At 30.3% G+C, this 17,186-nt stretch overlaps 5 protein-coding genes across 6 annotated transcripts; 4 read left to right on the top strand and 1 right to left on the bottom strand.

Annotated features, from left to right (window-relative positions):
* Positions 1–220: 220 nt before the first annotated feature.
* On the top strand, positions 221–1,405 carry ND-24 (NADH dehydrogenase ubiquinone). The gene is made up of 4 exons (XM_066746658.1): positions 221–379; positions 494–556; positions 639–1,097; positions 1,171–1,405. Exons 1-4 carry the CDS (start codon positions 344–346, stop codon positions 1,342–1,344), a joined length of 732 nt encoding a protein of 243 aa, XP_066602755.1. The 5' UTR covers positions 221–343; the 3' UTR covers positions 1,345–1,405.
* Positions 1,406–1,584: 179 nt separating this feature from the next.
* Positions 1,585–3,280, top strand: LOC136785735 (developmentally-regulated GTP-binding protein 2). Its single transcript, XM_066746970.1, has 5 exons — positions 1,585–1,877; positions 1,951–2,258; positions 2,328–2,758; positions 2,815–3,016; positions 3,087–3,280. Exons 1-5 carry the CDS (start codon positions 1,814–1,816, stop codon positions 3,171–3,173), a joined length of 1,092 nt encoding a protein of 363 aa, XP_066603067.1. The 5' UTR covers positions 1,585–1,813; the 3' UTR covers positions 3,174–3,280.
* Positions 3,281–3,572: 292 nt separating this feature from the next.
* Positions 3,573–7,708, top strand: Rab40 (RAS oncogene family member Rab40). The gene is made up of 5 exons (XM_066747612.1): positions 3,573–3,984; positions 4,086–4,396; positions 4,470–4,663; positions 4,734–4,956; positions 5,028–7,708. Exons 2-5 carry the CDS (start codon positions 4,237–4,239, stop codon positions 5,267–5,269), a joined length of 819 nt encoding a protein of 272 aa, XP_066603709.1. The 5' UTR covers positions 3,573–3,984; positions 4,086–4,236; the 3' UTR covers positions 5,270–7,708.
* Positions 7,709–7,852: 144 nt separating this feature from the next.
* On the bottom strand, positions 7,853–10,789 carry LOC136786108 (glucose-induced degradation protein 4 homolog). Its single transcript, XM_066747614.1, has 4 exons — positions 10,561–10,789; positions 10,074–10,241; positions 9,765–9,997; positions 7,853–9,698 (listed from the first exon to the last, which is right to left on the bottom strand). The coding sequence occupies exons 1-4, from the start codon at positions 10,705–10,707 to the stop codon at positions 9,635–9,637; spliced, it is 612 nt and encodes a 203-aa protein (XP_066603711.1). The 5' UTR covers positions 10,708–10,789; the 3' UTR covers positions 7,853–9,634.
* Positions 10,773–17,155, top strand: Cap-D2 (CAP-D2 condensin subunit). 2 transcript variants are annotated; one of them, XM_066747598.1, is made up of 16 exons: positions 10,773–10,819; positions 10,963–10,990; positions 11,186–11,486; positions 11,567–11,701; positions 11,782–11,960; positions 12,034–12,176; positions 12,254–12,335; positions 12,435–12,497; positions 12,565–12,798; positions 12,873–14,810; positions 14,886–15,007; positions 15,082–15,336; positions 15,410–15,682; positions 15,755–15,897; positions 16,111–16,530; positions 16,644–17,155. In XM_066747598.1, the coding sequence occupies exons 3-16, from the start codon at positions 11,363–11,365 to the stop codon at positions 16,943–16,945; spliced, it is 4,413 nt and encodes a 1,470-aa protein (XP_066603695.1). In that variant the 5' UTR covers positions 10,773–10,819; positions 10,963–10,990; positions 11,186–11,362; the 3' UTR covers positions 16,946–17,155. The 2 variants fall into 2 exon arrangements, with proteins under 2 accessions (XP_066603695.1, XP_066603696.1); XM_066747599.1 differs by lacking the exons at positions 10,773–10,819; positions 10,963–10,990 and having other exon boundaries at positions 11,064–11,486.
* Positions 17,156–17,186: the final 31 nt, after the last annotated feature.

Genomic DNA, 17,186 nt, shown 5'->3' with positions numbered 1-17,186 from the left:
GTTAGAATTAAGGACAAAAGCCATAATCAGCATATACTATTATGCTTGTGTTTTAATAAGTAGATTCCTTTCATATGTATGTATTATGTATTCTTCATTGTTTCCTATCCTTTTCCTTACGTCTATTTTTCTTCATTCCATCACTCTTCGGTGGAAAATTGCAATCCAATTACATACGTTTCGTCACTAGATGACGCTTTTAACCTTCATTCATTTTTATCCCATCGTTTACTGTTCTATAATTTAGTAAGTCACTGATATGTCAATGTTTCCCAATTGCTAACCTAATGATTTAAATAAAAAATAGTTTTCCTATTAATCGAATATTTATTTATTTGTGAAAATGCTATCGTCTATGAGCATAGTACGAAATTTACTGGTAAATCATGATTGTTTATTTTAAATATTAATCAAATCATAACCTATAAAACTTACATAACTATAAATTATTATTTTGTAAATAAATATTGGTAATCAATTATAATTTTTGCAGGGATTTAAGAATATAAGAGGTATTTACACATCTAGCATTAGAGCATCTGATCAACTTTTTGTTGTGAGTATCTTCTCTTAGTTAAAATTATTTTTATGATTTATAAAAAAAATAAATGAAATATAACAAATGCTTAATAATTCAGCATAGAGATAGTGAGCAGGATAATCCAAATACTCCATTTGAGTTTAATGATGCTAATAAAAAACGTATTGAAGCCCTATTGGCAATTTATCCAGAGGGACATAAACGTGCAGCAATGATTCCTCTTTTGGATTTGGCTCAAAGACAGCACGGATGGCTACCAATTTCAGCTATGCACAAAGTTGCAGAAATTATAAATGTACCACGTATGAGAGTATATGAAGTAGCCACATTTTACACAATGTTTAACAGAAGGCCAATGGGAAAATACCATGTTCAGATTTGTACTTGTACTCCATGCTGGCTAAGGGATTCTGATTCAATAGTGGAAGCAGTAACAGCAGCTACAAATTGTGCAGTAGGTGGTACTTCGGATGATAAATTATTTACAGTCTCTGAAATGGAGTGTCTTGGAGCATGTGCCAATGCACCTATGTTTCAAGTCAATGATGATTACTATGTTAGTATAACTGATTTAATACAAATCTACTCTTTTTTTAATAGAATGGAAATAATATATTTTATTTAAACAGGAGGATTTGACACCTGAAAGTGCAACAGCTATTATCGACGCTTTTAAGAGAGGTGAGAAACCCCAAGCTGGTCCCCAGAACTCTCCTCGATTTGCAGCAGATCCTGCTGGTGGACTTACATCTTTGAAAAGTGAACCACCTGGTCCTGGATTTGGAGTTAGAGCAGACTTATAAAAATTTAATTAAATAGTGTGTAATATATCAATATAAAAATTGCTAGCAGATCAATTAAGAACGTTGAAGTTTTATTTTTCACGTACCATTAACACAATTAAAAAATATAAAAGATATAAAATTGCTTAATTAAGCAGTTTGTACAGTTGGCAATATTAGTATTACGAATGATAAAGTTGGTAGCAATTGACCCAACATGCTCCAATCCAATGTCCCCCAGATGTTAAAAAGTTAACCTAGCATTCAGCATCAGCAGTCTAACTAGATTTAGCAATCTGGCATCTCTTGGCTCTTCGGCGTTATTAGTTTTGTTTTATAAGGTAGAAGAACAGAATTAACTTGTAGCAATTTAAACTATGAACTTAATGCTTTTAAAGTAGATATCAATTTACGTTAAATAGAAGATCATATATTATAAATTAAATAAGCGTGAGCATCTAAGACACAGCAATTATAATTTTAATCTACAATGGGTATATTAGAAAAGATATCTGAAATTGAGAAGGAAATTGCCAGGACACAGAAGAATAAAGGTTGGATAAACATAATAAGGTTTCAATCTAAGAGTTGTAACTCAAAAATAATCAAGTTAATTTTATATTTTAGCTACTGAGTATCACTTAGGTCTTTTAAAAGCAAAACTTGCAAAGTATCGCTCACAGCTACTAGAGCCTTCCAAAAAATCTGAAAAAGGGGAAGGTTTTGATGTTTTAAAATCTGGAGATGCCAGGGTAGCCTTAATAGGATTTCCATCTGTAGGAAAATCCACACTGTTAAGTACTTTGACTCATACTGAATCTGAAGCTGCTTCTTATGAATTTACAACATTGACTTGTATTCCTGGTGTAATCGAGTATAAAGGAGCAAATATCCAGCTTCTTGATTTACCTGGTATAATTGAAGGTGCTGCTCAGGTAAGCTCACAGGATAAGGAGTTTTTAATCAACTTTTACCTTGTGAATAATTTAATTGTGATCAAATAGGGTAAAGGAAGAGGTCGACAGGTTATAGCAGTTGCTAGAACAGCAGATTTGGTTCTTATGATGCTTGACGCAACTAAACAGGATGTACAAAGACAGCTTTTAGAAAAAGAGTTGGAGTCTGTAGGGATTCGATTAAATAAGAAAAAACCAAATATTTATTTTAAGATTAAAAAGGGTGGTGGATTGGCATTTAACTCTACATGTCCACTAACGAAAGTAGATGAGAAATTAGTACAAATGATTCTACATGAATATAAAATTTTTAATGCTGAAGTGTTATTCCGTGAAGATTGTAGTGCAGATGAACTGATTGATGTTATAAATGCCAATAGAGTTTATCTGCCTTGTTTATATGTCTACAATAAAATTGATCAAATATCTATAGAGGAAGTTGATAGAATCGCCAGGCAGCCTAACAGTGTTGTAGTTAGGTAAGCATTATTAAGAAATTAAATATAGTTTACAATAATGATTTAACATTTTCCAGTTGTAACATGAAGCTGAATTTAGATTTTCTCTTGGAAACCTTGTGGGAATTTTTATCATTAATCAGAGTTTACACAAAAAAACCTGGTCAACCACCAGACTTTGATGATGGTTTGATTTTAAGAAGAGGTGTCACTGTTGAGCATGTTTGCCATGCAATTCACCGTACTCTTGCCCAACAATTTAAATATGCTCTAGTTTGGGTAAGTGTTTATATTAATTAATAATTTCCTTCTTTTCCAAAACATTATGTTAACATATAAACATTTGCAGGGAACTAGCACAAAATATTCACCACAAAGAGTTGGGCTGCAACATGTAATGCATGATGAAGATGTTATACAAGTTCTTAAAAAATAATTTTTTCATTTTAAGTATGAAGATTAAATAAAATTTGTAAGAAATAAATTGTGCATTTGTGCATCAATTTTGTAATATTTTTTGTATACAATATAAGAAAAACTATATTAATTTCCAAATTTAAATATGAGAAACTCTTATATAACTTATTAACCTATAATATTTTATTAAAATCTTATACAATAAAAATTATATTTTAGTTTAAATAATTTCACGTGATAATTAAGAGTTTTGTCGTTTAATTCTTTTAAAAGAGTATATTGTAATATGCGATGTGTTCCTTGTTCCATCTGTTCCTAAATACGATGAGATACAGCCATAATCTCAAGAACTCTATCTTAGTAAAATCTCGATGGTTTTGCGAACGTAAACGACCTTCGAAAATTGATCCAAGATTTTGGTCATGGCGAACCGCAGTGACTATTTGTGTATTTTGTTAGTAGTGTAGAGTGTCCGTCTGATCACTATTTTCAAAAGTAAAACTTTGTCATAGCTAAGTAAGTTTTTATGAACCATTATTTTTGGAAAGGTTGAGCTACTGTGCTTTTAAAGTTGAAATGGTTAAAAATCTTTGGGAAAAGCCATGTTAAAATGCAGAACAGCTGTCCACTTGTCAATGAGATAGTTATAAACACAAACATTGCTAGTGAATTCATAAGTTTATTCTTTGAATTTTTCGATAAATAATAATCATCGACGTTTTGACTTGAAGATTGAAAAGTGCGATACAAGGCAAAAAGGATTCAGCTTATTGGAAGCTTTTAAGTGCCAAGGATTTGTTACTTTGTTTGAATCATTTTTATTGCTATCTGTAAGTAATAGAAAGTCTGTAAAGAGATTTGCTCAATGTATCCATAGCATATTTCAAAGGTTGTCAATTATTTTTAATTAATTGTTATTGTTTGATAAAAGGGAGCAAGAATTAATTAGAGGATTTCTACAATATGCAAAGGATTTTTGATACTATGTGATTACTTTTTATTGCCTGATATAAGGAAAAACAAAGCAGGCATTGCTCAGAGGTTTTCTGCAGTATGCCAAGGGTTTGCAATACAGGGATATTATGGCTGCAGGTGAGGCCAGTATTGCAAAGCCTCGTCAGGAAAAACAATACGATTATTTGTTGAAGTTTCTCTTAGTTGGTGATAGTGATGTAGGTAAACAAGAGATACTGAGTGGACTAGAGGATGGAGCTTCAGAGTCTCCATTCTGCAGTGGTAGTGGTAAGAAATATTTAAAGTAATATTCCTTTCTAAATATCACAGTTTATTTTTTAATTGTGTGCTTAAATCTCAGCATATAAAACTACTACCATTTTATTGGATGGAAAAAGAGTCAAATTACAGTTGTGGGACACCTCAGGTCAAGGTCGATTTTGTACAATAATCAGATCATACTCCAGAGGTGCACAAGGAATACTTTTAGTATATGATATTACTAATAAATGGTCTTTTGATGGTATTGATAGGTGGCTTAAGGAAGTTGAAGAGGTTTGTGACAAATTATTTCTTCCACAATATTTTCATATAGATTGATTAATTTTTAAATTAAATTTTGTAGCATGCACCCGGTGTGCCAAAAATATTGGTTGGCAACCGCCTTCATCTAGCATTTAAACGTCAAGTAGGACAAAGGGATGCAGAAATATATGCAGCTAAAAATCACATGGCATTTTTTGAAGTATCACCTCTCTGTGATTTTAATATTAGAGAAAGTTTTTCTGAACTTTCCAGAATGGCTCTACATCGTAATGGAATGGAAAGATTATGGAGATCCAATAAAGGTAATACTATACAACTATTATTTCAATATTTGAAGTAGCTTTTAATAATTTATTATGTTTTATTGGTACAGTATTGAGTCTTCAGGAGCTTGCTTGTCGAGCAATAGTAGCTAGAACAACGGTATATGGTATTAATCAGTTACCTTTGCCAAAACCAATTAAGTCTTACTTAAAATCTTATGCGATGACAACAACGCCACAACTCAGGCTTAATACTAAGATCAGATATGACAAGTATAATCAGCAATCCCCAGGCAGCATCACTAATTCTAGAACCAGTTGTACTGGTCGTAACTCCTGTATTATATCTTAAGTATATATATTTATATATAATGCAATGCACTTATTAATAAAGTGCATAAATATCACAGTTCTTCCTTTCTTACTGTGGCACACAAATTAATCAGAACTGAATATCAAATGTGACGATGCAGAGTACTGTTTATATAAGCTTTATTCTCTAAATAAATATTCAGATATAAGTCATCAAGAACAGTGGTAAGTTCGCATTTGATATTTGAGTTTAGAAAAACTTTAAAGCATTTATTACCAAAAAATTTCTCATATTCTTATATATTGCGTTTCTTTACATTTTTGAGTTTGAATTTGATAATAGTAATTTTCGAGCTTAAATCATGTCCAGATTACAAAGATGAAAATTATTTTGTATAGACTATAGGCCTAAAATTGTGATGAGTGAGATTTTATTTTTGGTTATTGTATTAAAAAACTGGATTTATCGATTTAAGGAATGAAAATAGTGTGCATAAGGTAAAGAAGCAATAGAGTGCTGAAACTACTGGTCCTTTGGCTGTTGATTGAATTTTTTAAGCATATGTCTGTGTGCTTTACTAGCAATGAAACCAGATTCAAACTATTTTGACACTAGATATTATAGAAAATGGCATGATTTTTGTCTTTTCGTGCTATTATTTTTAAAACTGCTATAACATGTTTATCTATATGGTGTTAATGATGCACAGAGTATGTTTATGTCTTGTATAGATAGGTATAATCTGGTTGTATAAAAAGATTGGTATGGCAAAACTGTCTTTCAAAGAACATTATGCCAGAGAAAAACACATAAGATGTAATTATATTGTGTAGAATCAAATTAAATTATGTGTGTGTATATAAAATAAATATTAATATTGTTTTATATGTGTGTGTGAATATCGACACATTTGTGTCCAAGGAATGCAACAATAAACTTAAAATACCTTGAGTATGTAAGTTAAAAAAAGAATTGGTAGTGTTTATGACGAGGTTGTCAAGTTTTATTTGGTATAATATCACATTAATATTGTCAGGAGTGTGCATGTAGGTAGAGGAACAAAGCTTTAATATAAGTGAGAATTGTAAAAATTTTGTTATACAGTAATTATTGAAAACTGAAGAAAATCTGTTAAGGCCCCTAAAGTCAATTCACTAAAATGCAGTTAAATATAATAATACCGTCCTTTTTTTATTATTAACCGTTTGATTCTTCGTTAGATTAGCTAACAAAATTTCACTTATATATTCTTACTGTATATAACGAATACATTTTTTATCCAAATAAATTGTGTTTTTTTTTAATATTAAGAAAGATTAGCTCGTACCAAGTTATGAATAAATTTATTTTGAAAAAAACACGATCTATCGGAACGGTCATTTGTACATATATAAGTAGAGCATACTGCTGTCTGCTAATTAATATACAAAAGAATAGAAAAGAACAAAAACAGGGGAGTGTTGACAAGTTGACAACGCCGACTCTTTCTTTTGAAGCAGCTTATTTTCTTTTTTTTAATGATTGGTTTGGTCAGATTAATCTTTTATCAAGAATTTATTGGAATAATTAGGCCTGTAAAAGCCAAAAGACTTAAAATATGACAGATGATCAAGGAAATACAGAAGGTTTCCGTATAGAGAAAAATCAGATTGGTGATTTTGAAAAACTAGAAGCCGCCAACTTTTTCGTAACTTCGATCAATGACTTATTGGAAGATTATGCAATTGAAGTAAAAGCCAAAACTTCTCGACTTCAAGGAGAATGTATGAAATCAAATTTTGTAACAAAGAATGAGAATCCTTCGTTAATTGTGCAACAATATATTACCAATACTATTCTGGACAAATCTTTTAAAATTTTATTATTTTCCATGAAGAGGTTTACGAGCAGTTTCACCAATTTTATAAGTACTTGATATTTGTTTTAGTAGCGCATTTAAGTTGATCATTTTTTTTAAATACGTTTCACAATCAATAAATTTTTATTTAACCCTCGTTAAAGAGTGTGAAAAACAAAGAATAAAAAAGTTTTCAATGAAAACCCCTCGGATATAAATGAACTAAACGTTTCAAACATATTACGTGATACAAATAGCACTTATAATCAGTTTTCGAATGTAGTTGAAGCCAATTTGAATCTAGGCACATCATTTTGGCGATTTGAAAATGCGTTTAGCCAAAATTCCGTCTTAAAAGATTTTGAATGCTCCTACCTGCCAGATTTCTTTAAATACACGAGTAAACTGATCAATATCTTTTTTTATGATGTTTGTTTTTCTAAAACAATTCCCTTATAGGAAATAGAGGATGATAAGAAGGTATGAGATGCTGGTAAGGAACAAAGAGGTAAATTTTCTTTCGAGTATGAAAAATAAACGCTTAAAAAGATCAAAACGAATCTTGGCGAGGAGGGCCGATAAAATTTTATCCTGCAATCAGATCGGAGATTGATTCACGATCGTAAATTAATATTGGAATTTGGTAATAACAATCAATAATATTACTTTTAAACTTATTTGTGCGCGTCTATATGACCTTTGATAACATTATAATCAAACCTAATGTTCTTTTCTTCCTCTCCAGAATAACGATATCAGCTCTGTGAATAAATAACATATATAGATAGATCTTATTACTGCTTTTATTTTAAATTTACTTGAAAATTATTAATAGTTACACAATTGTTGTAATATATCTTTATATTTTACAACATAATATCTGCTGCAATTGTGCTACAGGGAAATCAGTTTTTTTCCGCATCACTTTAGTCACATTTAATATCATTTATGTATCCATTCAACAAAATATCTTATAATCACAAACATTCTTAATTCTTTATCGAGATAATTACTCGACATAAGTTTAACGAAATGGTATAATGCTGGGTTTCTTGATCAAAATATACGAAAAGAGAAAAGATTCTGGAATTTTCGTCACATTCAAGCAAATGGATAAATATTTGTATAAATTTAAAAAGCGCTATGCTAAATATATGTATATCTTGTTGTACAAACACAGCTGGACTCTACGGAAAATATAGTGAAAAGATAACGTAACGCAAGTTCTACAAACAATATTTATTTTCATAAAAAATTCGTTGTAAAAGTACTATCCGCGCCATTTCTCTCGTTAATTACATTTTATAAATAAGAAAAACTAATAACATATGTCACATTTAGTTTTATATTAATAATAAAATAAAGTAACATTCGAACATCAAATTTTGCTACATGATATACCGATCCTAATGGATAATATATTCTTATAAAATTTAGAATAAGATTCAATATACAATTTCTTGTAACATCTACAAACGTATTATGCGCTAATAAAAACAGGAAGAATTTTATGATTAATATACACTTACGAAATTACATCCTGTACTAATAGTAATTCTAAGAGATAACTTAGAAATTAGCCCATTACAATATAATTACGTTAATGTTTCATTTGATCACAAGTTAGAGCAGAGATGCTGCCAGATTAAAGTAGTAGTACGCATTGTTGTAAAGTATATTATCTAATTTCTAATTAAGTTAACAGAGTATTATTAGAAATGGTTTTTGTCACGAGGTTAAACATCGAATTTCAAATTCAATAAATATATTCATATATATATATATATATATATATATTTTTTTTTTCACTAAATTTCAATAATCGAAAGTATAGAGTTGTTAAATTTTATTTAATTAATTTCTATGATTATTATATTACTGTCAAACAACATATCTTTTCTTCTTGCTCTCATCTCATTATAATCTCAGTCAATTGCTCAATTTTTAAAGATATATTTTTTATTTTAAAAGCATACACACAGATCTCATATTTGTCAAAAGAAATACACATTGAAAATGACTGGTTTTTCTTTAATCATACTAATTTTGAAATCTGGAAAGCTGGTATACCACTTGTATTATTTATTTCACAAAGCTTTGGTGGTTATTAGCAAGGCAGTAGTCACACAAGAAGAAACTATTAAATCATAAATGATTCTACATTCCACATTAAAACTACAATAAGAATACATTTGAAGAATTAATAAGAATATATTAAATTCTTCTAAATAATAAATGGATTTTTTTTATAAACTTTTTTTACAAAGAATATTTTTCAGGAAGCGTATTTTATCAAGAGGCACTAGAATCCTCCTAACTATTTGAAAAATCTATGGAAAAGTGTTTTGTATAAAAAAAAGAGAAAAATAAATACAAGAAGGGAATTAGAATAATGTATTACATATATATAGGATAAAAATGTGGTGACAATCAGGCAAAATATCTGTTTTATGGAGAACTTTGCTCAAAAGATAAATAAATTTGTTTATATCTATGAGATCTGTATGCTAAATGGATTTGACCGTGAATGTCAAAAGTTAATTCAAATTCTGAGATTGGCATTAATTTCACCTGAACTCGTATATTTGTATGCTATGCTCAGGAACATGCCTTAAGTTTAGGGACTGGTACCTATAATGCATTGAAAATTATTTTATATATGATTATAAATAATCATTGTAAGCTATATTTATTTACCATTCAGAACTACGATGATAATAAAAACCTTCAATCGAAGAAGCAGACTTTTGGAAGCAAATATAATAGAAGCCAGCAAATGAGGCACCATTAATATCTTTGATTGTATGATCAGGAACCAAAAAGTGTTCCTTCCACCTCATGAATACAAAATCAGTCCCTTTCAGAGCTTCATAGTCAAATGTGTCTGAGTTAAAGGTTTTTGCATATTGACAAAATGATTCAAATTTACTCTGCAATATTAATAAAAACAAGAAAATTTAAGAAAGTTACACAAACCAAGATTACCAATATTAATGAAATAATAACCCAATGTTTTTTGTCAACATCTTCATCAGCGTCCCATTTACGTGTCAAAAATGGATACTTCTTGGAGATGATTTCACCATCAAAGAAAGTTGTCAGTGTGGGAAATTCCTCAGTAAGACCTTTAATTTTTAGATAACCACACAAGTAACTGTTCTCTTCATCTACATGCTGAAAAAATGAAAAAAGCTAAAAGAGATGAACATAGCATACCTATAGTAAAAATTCTTTTGCAAACATCATTTAAATCTGTAGCCTATGCATTACGGTAACGTCATATGGCATTATATGGCTGTTGTTTACTTCAAATTATATGAAAGGCTAGAATGTTCTTTCAAAATGTTTTCCATTTGGAAAAATAATCAGTAACATCTCTAGAATGGAAAGGGACGCAAAAAGGGGAATAGTTTCCAGAGAAATTAAAATATGAAGAGAACAAAGTAAATTTGTAGACTTTAAAGTGTAATTTTAAGAAATTCGTTGATCTAACCTGTAAAACTACTTCGACGTCATAACTGTTACCCTTAGATTTTTGCGAGCCTTGAAAGCGGGATCCGTTGTACAAGAGAGATTTCGTGACACCTGGCTGCTTTGAATTAGCAGGTGGTGGAGGAACTACATCCACTTTCACCGGCATTCTCACCCCCAGCGAATGCTCTTAATCCCGGCCCTCGTTCAATGCAAAATCCTTCATCACAACTATCATATAAGAGATTCGCGATTACTACCCCCCCAAACCTACATTACCGGTACTTTCGCGAATACATATGTCAGTTTTGCCAATATTGTTTATCTCCTTTTTCCGTTTTCGCTCTTCTTTCTTCTCGTATACTCACTTATGTAGTTATGTATGTACATATGTACATACGTATCTTTAACTCTGTTTATATAGGTGAATAGGTCTTGTAGTTGTAACTCTTGTAAGTTGTAATATAGTAGAGTAATACATATATTACTCCGTTTGGTTCGGTCCTTCAAAAATAAATTTCTCTCTGGCAAAAATAAATCTTCCCTTACCATTAAATTAAAATTTCAACAAAATCTATTTTAATAAAATTTGAAGAACAAAATATTTTGGAGTCAATAAATATTGGACATTTTACATTATTTTGCAGATTGAAAGTTGGCAGTAGTGAATTTGAATATTTTTTAACGTTTACTTTACATTTGCACTTTGCTTACAAGAGCTTGTTTATGACGCTCAGCGAATGAACGTTACGTATATTTTGTAACTAAAAGCTGTAGTTATAGGATATTCAAGTGTTTGCAAAAGTAAAAACAGTTTTAAGAAAATGGTGAAAGAAATCAAGGAGTTTGTAATTCCTATTAACAAAGATGATTTGTTAACCTCCTATGCCACAAAATATTGCGTCGAAGATATAACACCTCTGCGTATGATTACTCAAAGTCTTGATGGTGATTATCGTTATTTTTAATATCCTTTTCTTAAGCAATGTGAGAATTTATTAAAGTTTATACATTTTCAATTCAAACAGAGACTCGTGAAAGTTTAAATAAAAATGGAGCTTATTTTATATTGGATCACTTTGACAAGTTCTTTTCTGTTGTTAGCCATTCAAATAAAGTTGAATTACCTGTTGTCCAAAGATCAATTGGTAGAATTATAAAAGGTATGTTTTATTACTAAGTTATAGATTGATTTTTTAATATTTGAAAGTATTAAAATAAATAATTTTATGTGTGCATTTAGCTGTGGAATTACTTGTTATTGATTTGGAGAAAGTCTTTGATCACAAACAAGAGTTGGAAGAGCAAAGCAAATCTAAAATTTTATGTACAAATAAAATGTTGGCATATTTATTATCTTGGCATATGTTACATATTGAAGATAGGCTTCAAGCAGAATCAAATGATTTTCTTAATGCAAAAGTATGGATAATCAAATGCATATTTTAATCAGGTTTTATTTGATGCATTTTGTATATAAATATTGTTTGTATAGGGTAAGAGAAATGCGAAAAAGTCAGACTTTGAGGAGCAATGGGAAGATATAAGATGCAAAGCTTTAGAAATCATATTTCAGTGGCTTCAGTTACCATTGCATCAATTATGGAATCCTCCAATTATTGAAGAAGCATTTATAACGTAAGCACTATTCTTGTGACCAATGAGAAAATTTATTTAAATTAATTAATATAAACTTTTTTATTAAACCTTTATAGATGCTTCAGCCAAATATGTTATAAAATATTGGAAAGAGCAACTGATGCTAAGTTGAAAATAGTCAGGCAAAGTGTTTTTGAGGTAAGATATATAAGATTAAAAATTTTATTCTTATAATATTAAATAAGTATAAGTCTTTTTTCATGAATTTTATTTTGAATAATTTTGCCTTTGTTTTAGATTTTAGTAGTTTTAATAAAAAAATATAATTATGGCACTATTTGTGTTGTCAGACTTGTTCAGGTATTAATTATTGTATTTAATATTATTCTTATAAAAACTTAACTATATAAAAATGATCACATTGCAGCTTGTAAAAATGTGCGAGCCATTAGCTGCACATTTAGGAGTAGGTGTTGTATATATGGCTAAAAATTGTGGCTGCAAAGGTTTAATAAAGGAAATAGTAAAAGAAATTGCCCAAATTGAACCAGGAGAAGCAGATGGTCGCAATATATCAATATTTTTAGAGTCTATAGCTTCAGCAGACGCTAATCTTTTACTTCCTTTACTAGATAATATAATTGACCATCTAACGAATGAGGTATCAATTTTAGCATTTTATTTATTCTATGAAACATACATTTAAAATTTATTTATCATTAACAATATTTTTAGTTTTATATGATGAGGAATGGTGCAATTGGGGTATTAGAAATTTTAATAAAACAAGTTTTAACTGGAGAAGATCTTACAGAGGAACAGAAAGAAAAACGAGATGAATGCCTTAATAATTTGGAAGATCACATTTCAGATTGCAATGCATACGTTCGTTCTAAGACACTGCAGGTGTGGCAGCATTTGTGCATTGAAGGAGCAGTTCCTTTAGCAAGACAAGGCAGACTTTTAGCAACCACAACATTACGACTTGAAGATAAAAGTGCAAGTGTTCGTAAACAAGCTCTTCAATTACTACGTGCATTGCTGCAAAGTAATCCATATGCTGCAAAGTTAGATAGATCTGAAATTTCTAAATCTTTAGAAGAAGAGACCATAAAATTAAAAGAATTAAAAACTGCTTTAGCAAGTAATAGTTCTAGAGGTGATAGTGAAAGATTGGATCTTTGGAATTCTCTGCTTCCTGATGTTCGTAAAGCAATTAAAAAGGTGATTGAGGACATGGAAGAAGAAGAAAATGAAGAAGAGATTGAAAATGATGAGAACATTGATCCAAATTTTGCCTTTGAGCATATAAGGCAACTTATGCTAGAAGAAAAAGTGATAATAGCTGTAACTTATTTGTACAAAATTTGCACAAAATTAAAAGATGCACCTTCTATGAATGGGTTAGATAAAGATGCTAAAGAAGAGTGCTTATTTGTGTTTTTATTAAAAATATTTATGGACTCTGAAAATGTACCAGAAACTGCGATTGCAGAAAATGGTGAAGAAGCGATCTCGAAAGAAGTTGAAAATCCAGAACAAATTGAAAAGAGGCATCAATTAGAGGCGAAAAAACGTTTAGTAAAATACTTAAGGAATTCATTGGAATTTGCAGAAGAGTTGGAAAAAGCTATATCAATGGTAAAGTACTTGCTGTTTTCAATAATGCCGGGAGACGCTGTTGAAGCAGTTACCTTTTTAGGTGTAGCTTATCAATTTGGTATAAAAGGTGCTGCGTCATCTGTACATAAGGCTATTCTTCTTGTATTTAACAGAGATCAGTCTGTACAAAAAGCTGTAGGTGATGTTTACAAAGATATATATCTCAATATTCATGAAACTAATAGAACAGACCGTCAAAAAGCTTTATCTTCTGCCAGAGGCTTAATTACATTATTAAAAGGGCTTGAGTCTGGTCAAAGCCTTGCATTACAACAGCTCATTACAGGTTGGTACAAAGATCAGGAGATTGATAATGAAACATTACAAGTTCTTTGGGAAAAATTCTCTATGAAGTTACCAGATACCACAGAAGAAGAAAGCAGAGCAGCTTTAATATTAATAACTATGATTGCACAATCTGAGTCTGGTATAATCACTGATAATTTGGACGTTTTAATAAAAGTAGGACTGGGATCAAGAGCAAAATCTAACTTGTTATTAGCCAGAGATACCTGTAGGGCATTCATGAATATAAATCAAAATTGCTCTGATATAGAAAAGCAACCTATTAAATACACAAATGATCATGAGATATTTAAGGAATTATATGATTTGATGGTAGAACATTTTTTTACTTCCACAAATAATGAGTATTTGTCCTTTGCTACTCATGCAATTAATGCAATATATCATATAGCTAATCAACCAGATCACTTGATGAAACGCATAATTATAGAAATCTCAGAGAAGGGAAAATTTATAAAGAAAGAAGAAACTTTGTGTGTGGAAGATACAGTCCCGTCTTATCTTTTATCGAGATTACTTTATGTTATTGGACATGTTGCTATTAGGCAGATGGTACATTTAGACACTAATGTATATAAAGAGATAAAACGAAGAAATGTTTTACGGGAATTGAAAAAAGGTAAAAGATCTAAAAGCATTAGTAAAGATGGTGGAAGTGTAGCTTCCACACCATCCAGTGCTGGCCAAACCCTTCGGAATAAAGAGGTCAATTAGCAAATATTATTGAAAGTATAGTCTTAATTATACTATATTATATTAATGACAATTTCTTCAATTTAGGCTATAATAGAGGATAATGGAGAAGAAGCTTTAGGAGCCGCAGATGACGCGGATGCTGAATTTATCAACTCTACGCTTGAAAACGAAATTGTAACAGGAGAAGGCCTTCTAACGAAATTTCTGTATGTATTCTTTTTATGTTTATATTATTTTTAAATACTTCAATATTTTTAACCCTATATTTTTTATAAATCAGACCTTTAGTTTTGGAGATATGTCAACACCCAGAAAAATTTACTGATGAAAATTTGCAAGCATCGGCAGCAATGGCATTATGTAAAATGATGACAGTAAGTTCTATACTATGTGAACAGGCTTTACAGCTTTTAATCACTATATTGGAAAAATCTCCCTATCCGGAGATTCGATCCAATGTTTTGATTGGTTTAAGTGATCTTACTATTAGATTTCCTAATCAAATTGAACCTTGGACAAAATACATTTATGCAAGGTAAACCAAAATATATATGCATAACATTTGCCAGAGAGATTATATTTAATATAAAATATATTTTCTTTTTTAGATTACGGGATAACAATGATCATGTGAGGACTACCTGTGTTCGAATGTTATCAAATCTTATTATGAGAGAAATGATCAGAGTAAAAGGACAAGTATCAGAATTGGCTCTTTGTATTGTTGATAACAACCAGCAAATAGCACAAGACACAAAACAGCTCTTTAAAGACTTAGCTCGAAAAGGAAATGCATTGTATAATGTAATGCCTGATATTTTATCTAGATTAGTTGATCCTTCACTTGAATTAAGCGAAGAAAACTTCCAAAAAATTCTCAAGTAGGTTGTTCCTTTAATGTATTATCTTTCTATGTGACATAAGCTTAAAATAATATATTAATGTAATTTCAGATATATTTTAGGCCTAATGCAAAAAGAGAAACAAGTAGACAGCATAATAGACAAGATATGCACCAGATTCAAATTAGCAAATACAGAATTGCAATGGCGTAATCTGTCATATTGTTTGTCGCTTTTACAATTTAATTCAAAGAGTATGAATAACTTTGAAATATCTTTAATAGCCCTCAAGTCGTCGAGCAACGTCTAATTGACTACTTTTGGTCAGATACTGGCACTTAAAGTGGGAGAACGAAATTCTCACGACATTGTAGCACTAGGAATAGTGATCGATTTGACGTTAGCGATCGCTTGAGAGTATATACTTTAATTCTTGGTAAAAAAAAACACTATCAATTTTATTTCAGGTATACGTCGTTTAATAGAAAGTTTACCGCTATTAAAAGAAAAAATTCATAATAGGCAAGTTTTGAAAGCTTTAAATAATATAATAGAACAAACAAAGAAAAAAACAGAAGCCAAAGCGGCATGCATTGAATTGGAAGAAAAGATGAAAGAGCTTATGGAGATGAATGAAGATAACGAGCTTACACTTACGGATACTCAAATGATGCCACCACCAACAATTCGTAGGAAAACAGTACGACGAATAAGACGTAAAAGTAGTAGTGAAGAAGATGAATCAGAAGATGACATGTACGAAGATGAGCCCAAAGAAAACAAATCGAAAAATAAGAACGATCTGAAAACTCCAAGAAACCTTTCAAAAGCCAATAGTAATTTGCTCGATTCGGACATTGATACTCCCCGAAGAAATCCCCCAAGAAGTAAGTAGCAAGTCATTTAAAACATTATATTACTCGTGGTATATTTAAATTTTTAATTATTACCTCACAATTGAACGTTTAATAATAATTAAATAATTTGTTTTTTAATTTAGGTTCAACGCGTATACTAAAGAAGAAGTATGATGATATATCACCTGACGCTAGCCCATTACAAAAAAAAAATAAACGAAATAGTACTTCGCCTTCAGATAAAATACCAGTAGGAGCAGCTAGAAAATCAGCAAGGTCAACTGGTACATCAGCAAGGTTTACTGAAACGCCAGCTAGATCAACTAGAACATCAGTAAAGTCAAATGAAATACCGGAAAGGTCATCTACAACACCGGCAAGGTCAACTGTAACGTCAGCAAGGTCAACTAGAACGTCAAAAAAATTAAATTCAGAAGATCGTTGATTGTTGCCTAAAATAAAAGCAAAACTATAATAATTGCATTGATCAATTTGAAAGCAATATTCCTAGTAAGAGATATAATTTTTAAACAAAGATAAAAAGAATTTTACTTTTTATATAATTATAATCAGGAAAAACTGTTATTACAAGAAAATAGAATAATAGAATAATTCGAATTATTTAATTATATTAGAAATTTATTATGCATAGTTATATACATAAAAATTCAATAAAAATAATTAGT

This window comes from Prorops nasuta, unplaced genomic scaffold (assembly GCF_024137725.1).
Source record: "Prorops nasuta isolate Cenicafe-Biocafe unplaced genomic scaffold, Cenicafe_Pnas_1.2 PNAS00003, whole genome shotgun sequence".
NCBI lineage: Eukaryota > Metazoa > Arthropoda > Insecta > Hymenoptera > Bethylidae > Prorops > Prorops nasuta.
Note: the sequence above shows the minus strand (reverse complement) of the source record. Positions and strands in the feature narration are given on the sequence as shown.